The following is a 12,307-nucleotide window of genomic DNA, read 5'->3' as shown; positions in this document are numbered from 1 at the left end:
TGTTATGCATTTTCATGCTACCATTGCCAAGAATGGGCAAACCCTGTAGGGAGTTATTTATTAGGGGAAAGACCTAGATGTTATACAACATGACCCTCTGAAAATTCAAAAAAAATACCGTAAAGCCAGTACAAGAGTCAGTAGAATTCTTGGATGTGTTACCAAATACAAAACAAAAAATACTACACTGGCCTTGGCTTGGCCTCATTTAGAAAATTGTGCAAGAAGCACTTCTACAAGTATAACAGCGGTCAGCGGGACTCAATCAGCATTTAACTTAAAAGTAGCTGTCGATCCCTTTAAATCACACCGGAAGTGGAATTCTTCCTGTTGCTGAACATATTAGCCATGTGTAATTAAGAGAAAGCATTGTCGGAGAAATTAAAATCCAAAATGAAGTGTTATGAAGTCAGATCTAAACTCAATGTTCTAAACCGAATGTTCATTACACATGCATTAACATCCTGAACATACACTATCCAGTTCAACACAAAATACATATAGGTATCCATTCCTCAGACAATATTCTGCACCTTTACAGTGGTTTAAAGCAGCCAATAATCAACACTAAGGAGTCAAGTTCTGTATGAACCATTTTGCAGAATTTACAAAAAAATTAAATTTGGAAGGCATTGAACATTAAAACGCAGAAGTTTCAAGTATAAAAATGTTTTCCAAACCCTCCATCAACTTACTGTGATTACAACTGAACCCTGATTTACGCTGTTTCTGGTTGATAGGCAGAAGGAAAATATGGCTGTCACAATGTGAGATGAAAGTGTTGTCTAACTGTAACCCTGACCAGGATATGTCAATAAGGCCCTTTCCTATGACATGCTGAAGCCTTTAGCAGTCTGGCTTGAGGTCTATCTGAAAATGCAGAAGGGCAGAAACTTCATAGCAAGTCAATGTTCTGTTCCACGCGCTCATTCATTCCTGCTGCTGTTCCATTTGTAGGGTCTATGGGGTGATCAGTATACACAAACATCTGCCCCATGTTTTTGAAGATGTTGCCCATGTGTGTAATTCACCTGAACTTTTCATAGAGAAAACTGTTTTATTTCTTACCAGACCTGTGGATGTACACCAAAACTTTATTGGTAGCTTGGAATATTTTTGCATTATAAGATGCCCAATTTCAGTAGTAAATTGTACAGGTTACGAGTTCAAACTCCTTATTAAGAGCAAGGTAAGCAATGGTATTGTACATTAGTCTTCAAATACTGCTTTCATAGAAGGATCTCGACCTGAAATGTCAAACTCTACTTTATTAGTCACTTTCTTAACCTGTGCTGCCACCTTCAAAAATTTGTGCACACATGACCTCAGGTCCGGCATCCTTTTTACAATTGTATCCTATATCTTGCATTGCCTTTCCGCATTCTTCTGACCAAAATTTATCATTTTATATTTTTTTGCATAAGTTTCATCTGCCATCTGTCTGACTGTTCTACCAGGCTGTTAAACCTAATCCTAGTGATAGGATTATTACTATTCTCTTTGCAGTTCACAATTCTTTCAAGTGATTTGTCATCACAAAATTTGTAATTTTGCTTTGTACATTCAAATCTAGGTCATTGATTTTGATTTTAAAAAATGATTAAACTGCCTGTATGTGGGGAACACTATTCTATGCCAGTCTGAAAAAAGACCATTCTTATTCCAAGATAACAAAGTGTGGAGTTGGATGAACACAGCAGACCAAGCAGCATCTTAGGAGCACAAAAGCTGACAAAAGCTTTTCTGATGAAGGGTCTAGGCCCGAAACATCAGCTTTTGTGCTCCTGAGATGCTGCTTCGCCTGCTGTGTTCATCCAGCTTCACACTTTGTTATCTCGGATTCTCCAGCATCTGCAGTCCCCATTATCTCTGATCACAATTTATCACCATGCTGTCTCTGTCCTTTTTATATTCTAAGGATTTCAACTTTGTTGATAAGCCTGTTACATGGCACCTTATTTTGGAAGTCCAAATAAAGCATATGCAGCACATTTTCCTCTCCGTCTTCTCGATTACCACATTAAAAAATCTTAATTAAGTTCATCGAACACGATTTCCCCATTACAAATCCGTGCTGGGTTTCTTCAATTAATTCACATTTATCCCAGACACTGTTAATCCTTTCCTGGTTTATCCCTTTGCAACATAGGCTCATTGCTCCTATCAGTCTCAGACTACTGCATGCTGGCTAACATACAGTAGTTCCAAAGAAAAGTAACAGGAATTTAAGCTACTTTGACCTAAAATTAAAGTTAAAGGTCGCCTCATAAAATGTTTTCAATATCTAAGTGTAAACAGAAAATATTTTACCTCCTCAAAATAAACCTTGATCTTCTTAAAAAAGGATTTCCCTACAACAGATGACAACTTTTGATACCCACGAGAAGTTTGAAGAGACCTAAGTTACTTAGTTTTTGCAATGTTTCTGAAATAATATATGGAAAATGAATTTTTAAATTCAGATGAGGCTATGCGGTGCATTAAAATAAAAACATACATGTATGGAGAATTCAGCAACATGGTACTTCTGATGTGCAGAATGATCTGTATTTGTTGAAATATGCCAAAATTCACATAGGGGTTGTAATTGATGAGAAATTGAGGGGTGAGACTGATTTACATACACTGTGTTGACAAACTTGTATATTGCATTGACCATAACAACCTTCATTTTTTTTAGAGAAGTATAAAGAAATACCTGTATGACATCTTCAGAGATGCCCCATACAAAACTGTTGGGGAAGGTTCCTGTAATAGGTTTGTTTTCTGGTATAGGTGGGAATCCCTTGTCTTCTATCACTTGCTGATAGAAATAAGCAGATGATTTTGGAATTCTGTTCTTCTCTTTGCTTTTAAAGTCAACGTAAAACAACCCCCGTCGGGTACTATAACCAGCGTCCCATTCAAAACCATCAAGTAGTGACCATGCTGTGTATCCAATGACATCAACTCCATCATATTTAATTGCTGTAAAGGTACAAGTATCAAAAGTGTTAGTGTTTACATTTCATATAAATATAATTTGTGGAATGCATTTTAGTGACAGGAAACATTTATCTTCCAAGACTTACTGAATTGAACTTACTGCATTGCAAACACAGGCAACTCATTAGTGTCTAGCAAGACAGCCAAAAGTACTTCACAGCCAATGAGTACTTTTTGAAGTGTAGTCAACGAGCTGGATTTTCATCCCAGAAGTGGATGGCAAGAGTTGGGAAATTTCCTGACTCAGCACCACCGCCTCAAGAGAGAATACCTACAAAGGCAGGATTTTCAGTCTGGAGAGCAGGTGTTAATTGGACATCCATACATCGGTGGAAATGGCTCTGCCTAAAAGGAAAGCATTGCTTGATCGGCCACTTTTTCTGTGATCTATTCTGCCGATTTCACAATGTTTATTTACTCATGATAAAAAGTTATTAAGTAGTTGTTGTTACTGTTATTGTGTCTGGATGAGAGACATTTCTGTAGAGCTAGAGTGAAAAGAGATTCTTTAAGAATGTTATGAAAGGATTACATTTAAGATAAAACACAAATGCTATTGGCACTATTCACTGATTTTACACAGAGTGTACACTGAGTAAATGGGAATGTAGATTGACATGGGGTGTATGAGGGACCATGGGCGTGTTGTGGGTGGAAAGCATAGTTTGACAATGGGTCTTTCAAATTTACTTTTCAAAAGGTTCCCTCATCCAGTTTTTAGTTCATGCCATCGCCGAGGGGCTGTGTATCATAACTCCTTAAAAGCCTGTCTCAATTCCACAAAAGTTGTGGATACTAGGAGATATTTGTCCTCAGTATGAACTTGGCTGGATGGGGATGGCAGGCTGTGGGCTTGTGACTTGAATTAGCCACATCCTTAATCCATGCTGCTAAAAACTGGGGAAATCCCAGGATTGGTCCTGCTTGCTTTCTTTAAAAGTCAAGGAGTCTTCCAGCTCTCTGAAAATCCAGCTCAATCTATATGAAAGCGATTCCACCAAAAACTCATCAAATAATTAACTGATTTAATTTATTTTGCATGCAACTTCTGAAATGAATAGAATTCTTGGAAGCATTGTTTGTTTATAATGCAAAAAAATCAATAACTTTACTACAAGAATTTTATAGTTGTTCCAAAATATTATGTAGTCGCTACATTTTGTCAAAGTTTAATTCTCTATTGCTTGAAATTGGTCCAAATTAATGTAGAAATTAATGGCAATTGGAGAGCGCGATCCCGCTAACAGCAATGTGATCAAGATCAGAAAATCTGTTTATATGATGTTGATTGAGGAATTAAATTTGCCAAAGTAATTCTCCTGTGTTTTGAACTAATTTAATAAAATATTCTGCATTCATGAGAGAGAAGAGACTGGTAATGTTTCTACCAATTAAAGTCTACCTGCCATCCAGTCAACATTCTGCTGTCAGAATTGGTATTCTTGCAAATTATCCTGAGTACAAGATGAAAAATTGCAAAAAAATGTTTTAGTTTTCAGGAATCCTCAAATTCTCTACATTTAACATTTAGCCCTTAAGAGAAACTGGATTACAAGTAATAGTTGTGGTTGGGATTCAATTCCTTGAATTTAAGATCTAATGCTTAAAAACTGAGGTAAGTGTGTTTTTAAAATATGCTGAACTAGAATTAAATTTGTAGTCAAGATTCTCTGGCACATGTCTGCTAATCAGATTAAATTGTTGATCCATTCAGCTAATTTTGTTTAATATGTAGATGAAAGAAACTAAATTTGGGCAGCATGAATACACAAACATGAATAATAGTTATGGAGAAAAGTTTCACAGATTGGAATTAGAGAAATATTTCAAGACTTAAATGATTAATTGATTGCTCAGAATTCATTGAAAGAGAACAGACTGTCTCTCAGGTGAAATGAATGCTCCACTTAGTGACAAGATAACTCTCATAACTTAGTTGATAACTTTTTTTTAAAATGGCAATATGTTGGCCTTGATCCAGTCTCAGGATCAGTAGAGAATGAATGCAGGACCAATGACGTGAATTGAAATCCAGCCAGACTTCTGATGTACTAACCTCTGTGGGAAGTTTGAATGTCTGATGGGCAATTGCCTTATTCCCAGAATTATCTGCAAATCATCAGGCAGCCGGTTGGTACTTAGCTGGGTAATTATTCAGGAATTCAGGACATTGTTTAAGCCACTTTTGAGATACTATGTACAATTCTAATTGACATTCTACAGAAGGATTTTCTTAAATTTGAGAGGCTGCAGAAAAGATTTACGAAGATGTTACCAAGACTGGAGTGTTTGAACCAAAGGGAGAGGCTGAATAGACTGGGACTTCTCTCCCTGGAGTGGCAGAGACTGAGGGGTGACCTTAGAGTGGTTTATAAAATCAAGAGGGGCATGGATAGTGTGAACAGCCATGATCTTTCTCTTAAGTGGGGGGAGTCCAAAACTTGGGGATATAGGTTTAAGATGAGAGGGATAAGATTTAGAAAGGACCTGAGACGTAACTTTTTCATGCAGAGTGTAGTGCGAGTATGGAACAAACTGTCAGAGAATATAACAGAAGTGGGTACAATTACAACATTTAACAGGCATCTGGATGGATGCATGAATAGGAAGGGTTGAGAGGGATGTGGACCAAATGCTAGCAAATGGATCTAGATCAGATGGAATGTGTGGTCTGCACGGATGAGTTGGACTGACGAGACCATTTCTGTGCTGAATGGCTCTGTGACTCTATGACAATATAATTGTTTGATTAAAACCGAGTGATAATTCCCAAGCAGCTGCAAAACTGACCACCCCTCCAGTGAAGAGGTATGCAATCACCAACAGCAATTTCTAGATTCCCATGTTAATCTACATCTCTGTAGGCTTCTGAAGCTGCTATCAGCATTCACTGTTGTTACTCCTCTGAAACCAACAGTTTTGCCATTACTACCACCATTAAATCAAGGCCTGTATTTTCTATCACCACAACTGATTAACATGTAATGATTTGTTCACATCATATTGTGGACTGTTCAGTTTAGGGTGCTTGCTTTAGTTCCACTGGTAGTACTCTCATCTCTGATCTCAAGAGACAAAGTGTCCGTGTAACAGGGAGCTACACTGTCAGAAATGTTGGATGAATTATTAAACATGTGTCCCATTTTACCCCTTGGATGGATGCAAAACAGCACACGTCATTAGAAGAGAAATTTTCTCTGATTCCTGGCCACTAGTTAACCTTCAACCAATGTTTCAAATACAGATTATTCAATCATTAGCTCCTTGCTCATTGACTGCTACATTTGCTACATTACATGAGGGACCCTGATACAGTCCTGGATCAGACCACTAAACCTGCATGACAATCTGATAAGGGACCAGTAATCTTTACTATCAAGTAGGCAAGATGTGAAATCCACATAGTTAGCAACAGAATAAAGCTTACAATTCCATGGTTTTTCAACAAAACAAACTATTCAGAGTTGGAACAATAACATAACCAATTATATATACATGCACAACTCATATTCTAATATCCAGTATTATCATGAAGAAAAAGATAAAAAACTGAGGTTGAAGACCACACAGAACACACCAAATAATTAATGTGATGAAGGTAAATTTCCCTGTGACCCCACCCCCAAGATATTAATAACACAGTGGGCTATCAAAACTTTGATGAGAAATTTGATAGCGCTGGAATGGGCACAGAGGAGATTTACTGAGACCATTTCTGGGCTGGAGAGTATCAGTTATGAGGAGGGATTGGACAGACCTTGATTGTTTTCCACAGAGCAGTGGAGATTGAGAGGGAATATCAGTGAGATGTATAAAATTATAAGGGGCATAGATAGAGCAGACAGGAAGAAACTTTTTGCCTTGGAGGGATCAATGACCAAGGGGCATGGACTTAAGGTGACGGAGGAAGGTTAGGGAAGATGTGAGGTAAACGTTTTCATCCAGAGCGTGGTGGGAATGTGGAACTAACTCCCTGTAAGGGAGGTATAGTCAGAAACCCTCATAACGTTTAAGAAGTATTCAAATATGCACTTGTGATGCCAATGCATTCAAGGCTATGGGCCAAGTGCTGGAAAATGGGAATAGGCCAATTCAGTGGTTGTTTTTGACCAGCATAGGTGTGATGGGATTAAGAGTCTTTTTCTGTGTTGTCGATGTCTAGGACTCTGACACCTCCTAGAAATGAATTCCCGCCTTCATATTGAGAATAACCTCCATTGTATTGTGTAGTAGTATACCTTGCTAGGACATCCATGAAACAATGTGGGCCATCAACAGCGGCAGAATTATATCCCTACACGATGTGCAACCTCTTGGCCTAGCACATCACCCACTCAACCATTACCATCAAGCCAGCAGACCAATCCTGGATCAATAGACAGTGCAGGAGGGCATGCCAGGAGTAGCACCAGGCATGCCTAAAAATGAGGTGTCAACCTGGTGAAGCCACCAAACAGGACTACTTGCATGCCAGCAAGTGATAGAGACAGCTAAGCGATCCCACGCCAATTAGTCATATCTAAGCTCTGCAATCCTGCCACATCCAGTTGGGAAGGTTGATGGAAACAACTCACTGGAGGAGGAGGATCCACAAATATCCCCCTCCTCAATGATGGAAGAGTCCAACACATCAAAAAGATAAGGCTGAAGTTTTCACAGCAATCTTCAGTCAGAAGTAGAAAGTGGATAACTCACTTCAGCCTCCTCCAATGGTCCCCATATTACAGCTACCAGTGTTCAGCCAATTCACTCCATGTAATATCAAGAAATAGTTGGAGGTACAAGATACAGCAAAAGCTATTGGCCCTGACAACATTCCAGCAATAGCACTGAAGGCTGATGCTCCAGAACATTCTACAATTACAGCCAAGTTTATCCAGTGCAGTTATAACACTGGCATTTGCAGACAATGTGGAAAATTACCCAACTATGTTCTGTACACACAAAGCAGGGCAAATCCAACCTGGCCAATTACTGTCCCATCAATCTACTCTTGATCATCAGTAAAGTGATGGAAAGTGTCAACCACAGTGCTATCAAGCAGCACCTGCTCAACAATAACCTGCTCACTGACACTAGCCATTTCAAAAGTCAGCAGTTTTTCTGTCCTAAGAGCCTTCTTTAGAGGCCTATTTCTCAGGGAATCCATCAGCAAGAAGGTAAGTGTTCATTATCAATTTGCCATGGGGCGAGGTTATTGGAAGAGCGGTTATTCAGGTGAATTAGCAGCAAGAACAAGAGAACGAATATCAAAAGCTATCCAGTTGCCTGCCATCCCTGTCTCCAACTATCCCCATAGTGGACAAGTTGGAGGCCTCCATCAATCTGACATGCAGGGCACCAACATGTTGGGAGTCTTGGCCAGCTTTCCTATCTGCTACAAAGGTAGGTAACTGGGAAGTTGGTGACTTTAGACCTTTAAATAGTTATTAAGTGACCTTTTAAGAGCTTAATAATCCCCTGCAGACCTTCTCACCTTGAGCTTAATTGATGAGCTGGTGAAAAGGAGACAATTAGCTTTAAGTATACTGCGTGCAATTCTGGTCTCCCTGCTATAGGAAGGATATTGTTAAACTTGAAAGGGTGCAGAAAGGATGTTTAAGGGTGTTGCCAGGGTTGGAGGGTTTGATCTGAAGGGAGAGACCGAATAGGCTGGGACTATTTTCCCAGGAGCATTGGAGGCTGAGGGGTGACTTTATAGAGGTTTATAAAATTATGAGGGGCATGGATAGGGTAAATTGATAAGGTCTTTTCCCTGGGGTGGGGGAGTCAAAACTAGAGGGCATTGGTTTAAGGTGAGAGGGGAAAGATTTGAAAGTGACCTAAGGGCAACTTTTTCACACAGTGGGTGGTGAGTGTATGGAATGAGGTGCCCAAGTAAGTAGTGGAGGCTGTTACAATTTCAACATTTGAAAGGCCTCTGTTTGGGTACATGAATAGGAAGTGTTTAGAGGTGTATGGGGCAAATGCTGGCAAATGGAACCAGATTTATTTAGGCTATCTGGTTGGTATGGTCAAGTTAGACCGAAGGGTCTGTTCCTGTGCTGTGCATTTCAATGACTCTATGACTCTACCTTTTGTGAAAGGCAATGTATCAATCCAACATTCATCTTTTTTGCCCAATTACCATTTAAATCTAATGGATTCAGATCTTCCTGCAGGTGTACTATTTTACATCAAAATTTATTTGCTGTTTGCAAAGAATAAATAATGCTGGAGTTCATTTTTAAAAATATTTTCAATGAAACTTAAAGTGGATCTTGTAAAATACCATCAAATGGGAGAAAAATGTTACCTTTCAATACATCCATGAGAAAGGTCTTTAAAGGATACATGTTATAAACATCCTCAGTCTTTGTGCTGCCACTGCTGTCATCCCAGCCATTTTCTACAATGAATATTTTTGAGTTGTTGTATTCTGTGTGAATCCAATAGAGAAGCTGCCTCAGAAAGTATTTTTTTGATTGGTTAAATAATAGATTTGAATCCAAAAGTCGAAAACTCAATGGTCCAAATGAAAGTGCGAAAAAATCAGCTGTTTTCTTTATTTCCAATTTTTCTCCATCGTTAAAAGCTGGCAGTAGTGATTTGAGGTTATCCTTCATACACTCTGGATAATCACCGTCTATGAATATTGGTTTCGCAAACCAACCCAATACAGAATCGATTGAGCACTGGCAAAGCTGCACAGCTTCAGAGGTTATGTCCCCGTTTTTTGGTGCAACCCAATGAGAAGCCAAAGCAATTGACACATGACCTTGCTGAGATTGGCGGAAATGTTCATTGTAGATATGCCAAGTCTTGGAGTGTGCCTGGTGATCAACATATTAAATACAATATTAACTATATTATAATAACTTCAACGTAATCATCATCAAGAAAATATTTACTTTCTTCGAAAGCACACGCTACACTTTAAAGCTAAAATCCATAATAGCTGCACTAAGTCAACATTTGTGTTTTTTTCTTTTTTCACCAGGTCATCCACAATCTCTCTGAGATGTGAAACAAAGGGAAAAATCAGTTCTTCCTGTCTTCTGAAGATATGGACATTTAAGGTATTATTTATGATTTTCTTTCCCTGTCCAGTGTTTCTCGTAGATGATGTAGACTATCAAATACACCACTAAGTAGAGGAGCAGAAATGCAGGTTAGATTCAAGTTACCACATTATGACACAGTTTGTTGAAACACTGACTCTGCTACATTCTTGACAGATAATTACAATAGTTTTATGTAATTATTAATGCTTTTATTACTGAATTTAAAACTAGTCATTTTAGCTGATTGCATAGTTCATAAAGAATATACACTGTGGTCTAATCTGCTAAATGGGATTAGAGCACGTTTTTGTCAAAGAAGAATGTTTTAATATAAAAACCTTTGTAGAATCTAGAGGCCCTTCCATTCTCAACAATAGTTTTCCTACTAAATAGTGTTAAAATAATTGCATATCATTGAGGAGATTGGGGCATTCTCTTGTAGAAGTAAATTATGAATGCATGGCCATCTAATGTTTGCACTTTGGGACATTTTGCTGTGTTAAAGGCTCTCATATATATGAGAATTTTTTAATTTTTCAGAACAACTTCAGAGGACTGTAAATTGTGAGATTAACTTTTTTCCTGGTTGTAGTTAATTTGAGGTGTACAGAGAGCATTAGAAGCTGTTAGCAATTTCATTATGATAGAATGAGCAACCAAAGATCAATTTTATGAAGTGTTGACAGAGGAGAAATACCATTATTTTAGCATTTTTGAGGAGAATAAGTAGTTTGTTGTTAAACAAATGTGTCTATTGGTTCATAGTCTGAACTACAGACTGATAAAATCTATTTTCTTTTGACTTTCAGAGTTAAGATCAGTGTAGGAGAATATTACCTATTGCAGAGTAGATAATTTATGGAATACAATGACATGCTGAGTCTCGGTAGATTTACCTGAGTGGATAAAAGTATGTTCTAATTTGTGGGAGAATCACAAACTCCTCTAATAACAAAGATAGATGAGGATATAAGACCATAAGACATAGGAGTGGAAGTAAGGCCATTCGGCCCATCGAGTCCACTCCACGATTTAATCATGGCTGATGGGCATTTCAACTCCACTTACCCGGACTCTCCCCACAGCCCATAATTCCTTGCGAGATCAAGAAATTATCAATCTCTGCCTTGAAGACATTTAACGACCCGGCCTCCACTGTGCTCCGTGGCAATGAATTCCACAGGCCCACCATCTCTGGCTGAAGAAATGTCTCCTCATTTCCGTTCTAAATTTACTGCCTCTAATTCTAAGGCTGTGCCCACGGGTCCTAGTCTCCCCGCCTAACGGAAACAACCTCCCAGCATCCTCCCTTTCTAAGCCAAGTATTATCTTGTATGTTTCTATTAGATCTCCCCTCAACCTTCTAAACTCTAATGAATACAATCCCAGGATCATTCCAAGGTAAATATCAATTTAAAAGATACAAAGATAATCATGGGTGGAACTTTCACATTAAATCAATCTTTTTTCATAGATCAAATTTGTGACTGTTTTGTTATCACCTCCAAGGACTGACTATTTTCCCATGTTTTAAGGGCCGGAAGTGTATACATTAACTTAGGGTGTGGTGCCCCTGCAGTACTGTACAATTTAAGTAGCATATCATCACTGGTTTCCATTCCTATTGGCATCCTATTTGTTTTTATTACTACACAATGATTGGATGTGTTGAGTGTTAAAAGAAACAGAAGTCTTAGATTTCTTCTAATATTCTCATTGGCCATTTCCCCACATTCATACATAACACATGCATCTCAGTTTTCAGCCTAGGGTCTGTTTCATCTTGTTTGATCCAATTAAATATTTTATCTGACTGATTTTGTCCTTTCTAAGGCACCCTCAGTTTTGCTGTCATTCAGTACTATTTGCACATCTAATCAGGTTGAGTTTCTAAATACAAGATAACAAAGTGTGAAGCTGGATGAACACAGCAGGCCAAGAAGATGCTGCTTGGCCTGCTGTGCTCATCCAGCTTCACACTTTGTTATCTTGAATTCTCCAGCATCTGCAGTTCACATTATCTCTGAGTTTCTAAATACACAATTGGCTTTCAGTGGTGGATATGCTAAGACCAGCTGTCAGGAGACCCAATAATAAAATAGGAAGTGTCAACACAAGCTCCAGGCCAACATAAATGTTGCTTGTGTAGTTCATGCAAGTTGGAACCAATCGAAGTCTCCAAGAAGATTCCTGAAGCACCTCACTCAGACCTTAGTACTGCATTTTGACAAGTGCTTTCAATACTTCAATGTTACCTGTTCATAAATTTTGTAGTGAAG

At 38.4% G+C, this 12,307-nt stretch overlaps 1 protein-coding gene across 1 annotated transcript in view; it reads right to left on the bottom strand.

The window, feature by feature from the left end:
• Nucleotides 1–12,307, bottom strand: part of kl (klotho) — an 88,657-nt gene that overhangs the window by 41,658 nt on the left and 34,692 nt on the right. The window contains exons 2-3 of the mRNA XM_048532202.2: nt 9,281–9,797; nt 2,699–2,967 (exon numbers count right to left, since the gene is read on the bottom strand). Coding sequence (XP_048388159.2) covers nt 2,699–2,967; nt 9,281–9,797 — 786 coding nt within the window. The remainder of the gene's footprint in view (nt 1–2,698; nt 2,968–9,280; nt 9,798–12,307) is intronic.

The sequence above is a fragment of the Stegostoma tigrinum genome, chromosome 6 (assembly GCF_030684315.1).
Source record: "Stegostoma tigrinum isolate sSteTig4 chromosome 6, sSteTig4.hap1, whole genome shotgun sequence".
Lineage (NCBI taxonomy): Eukaryota > Metazoa > Chordata > Chondrichthyes > Orectolobiformes > Stegostomatidae > Stegostoma > Stegostoma tigrinum.
This window is presented reverse-complemented; position numbering and strand designations above follow the sequence as displayed.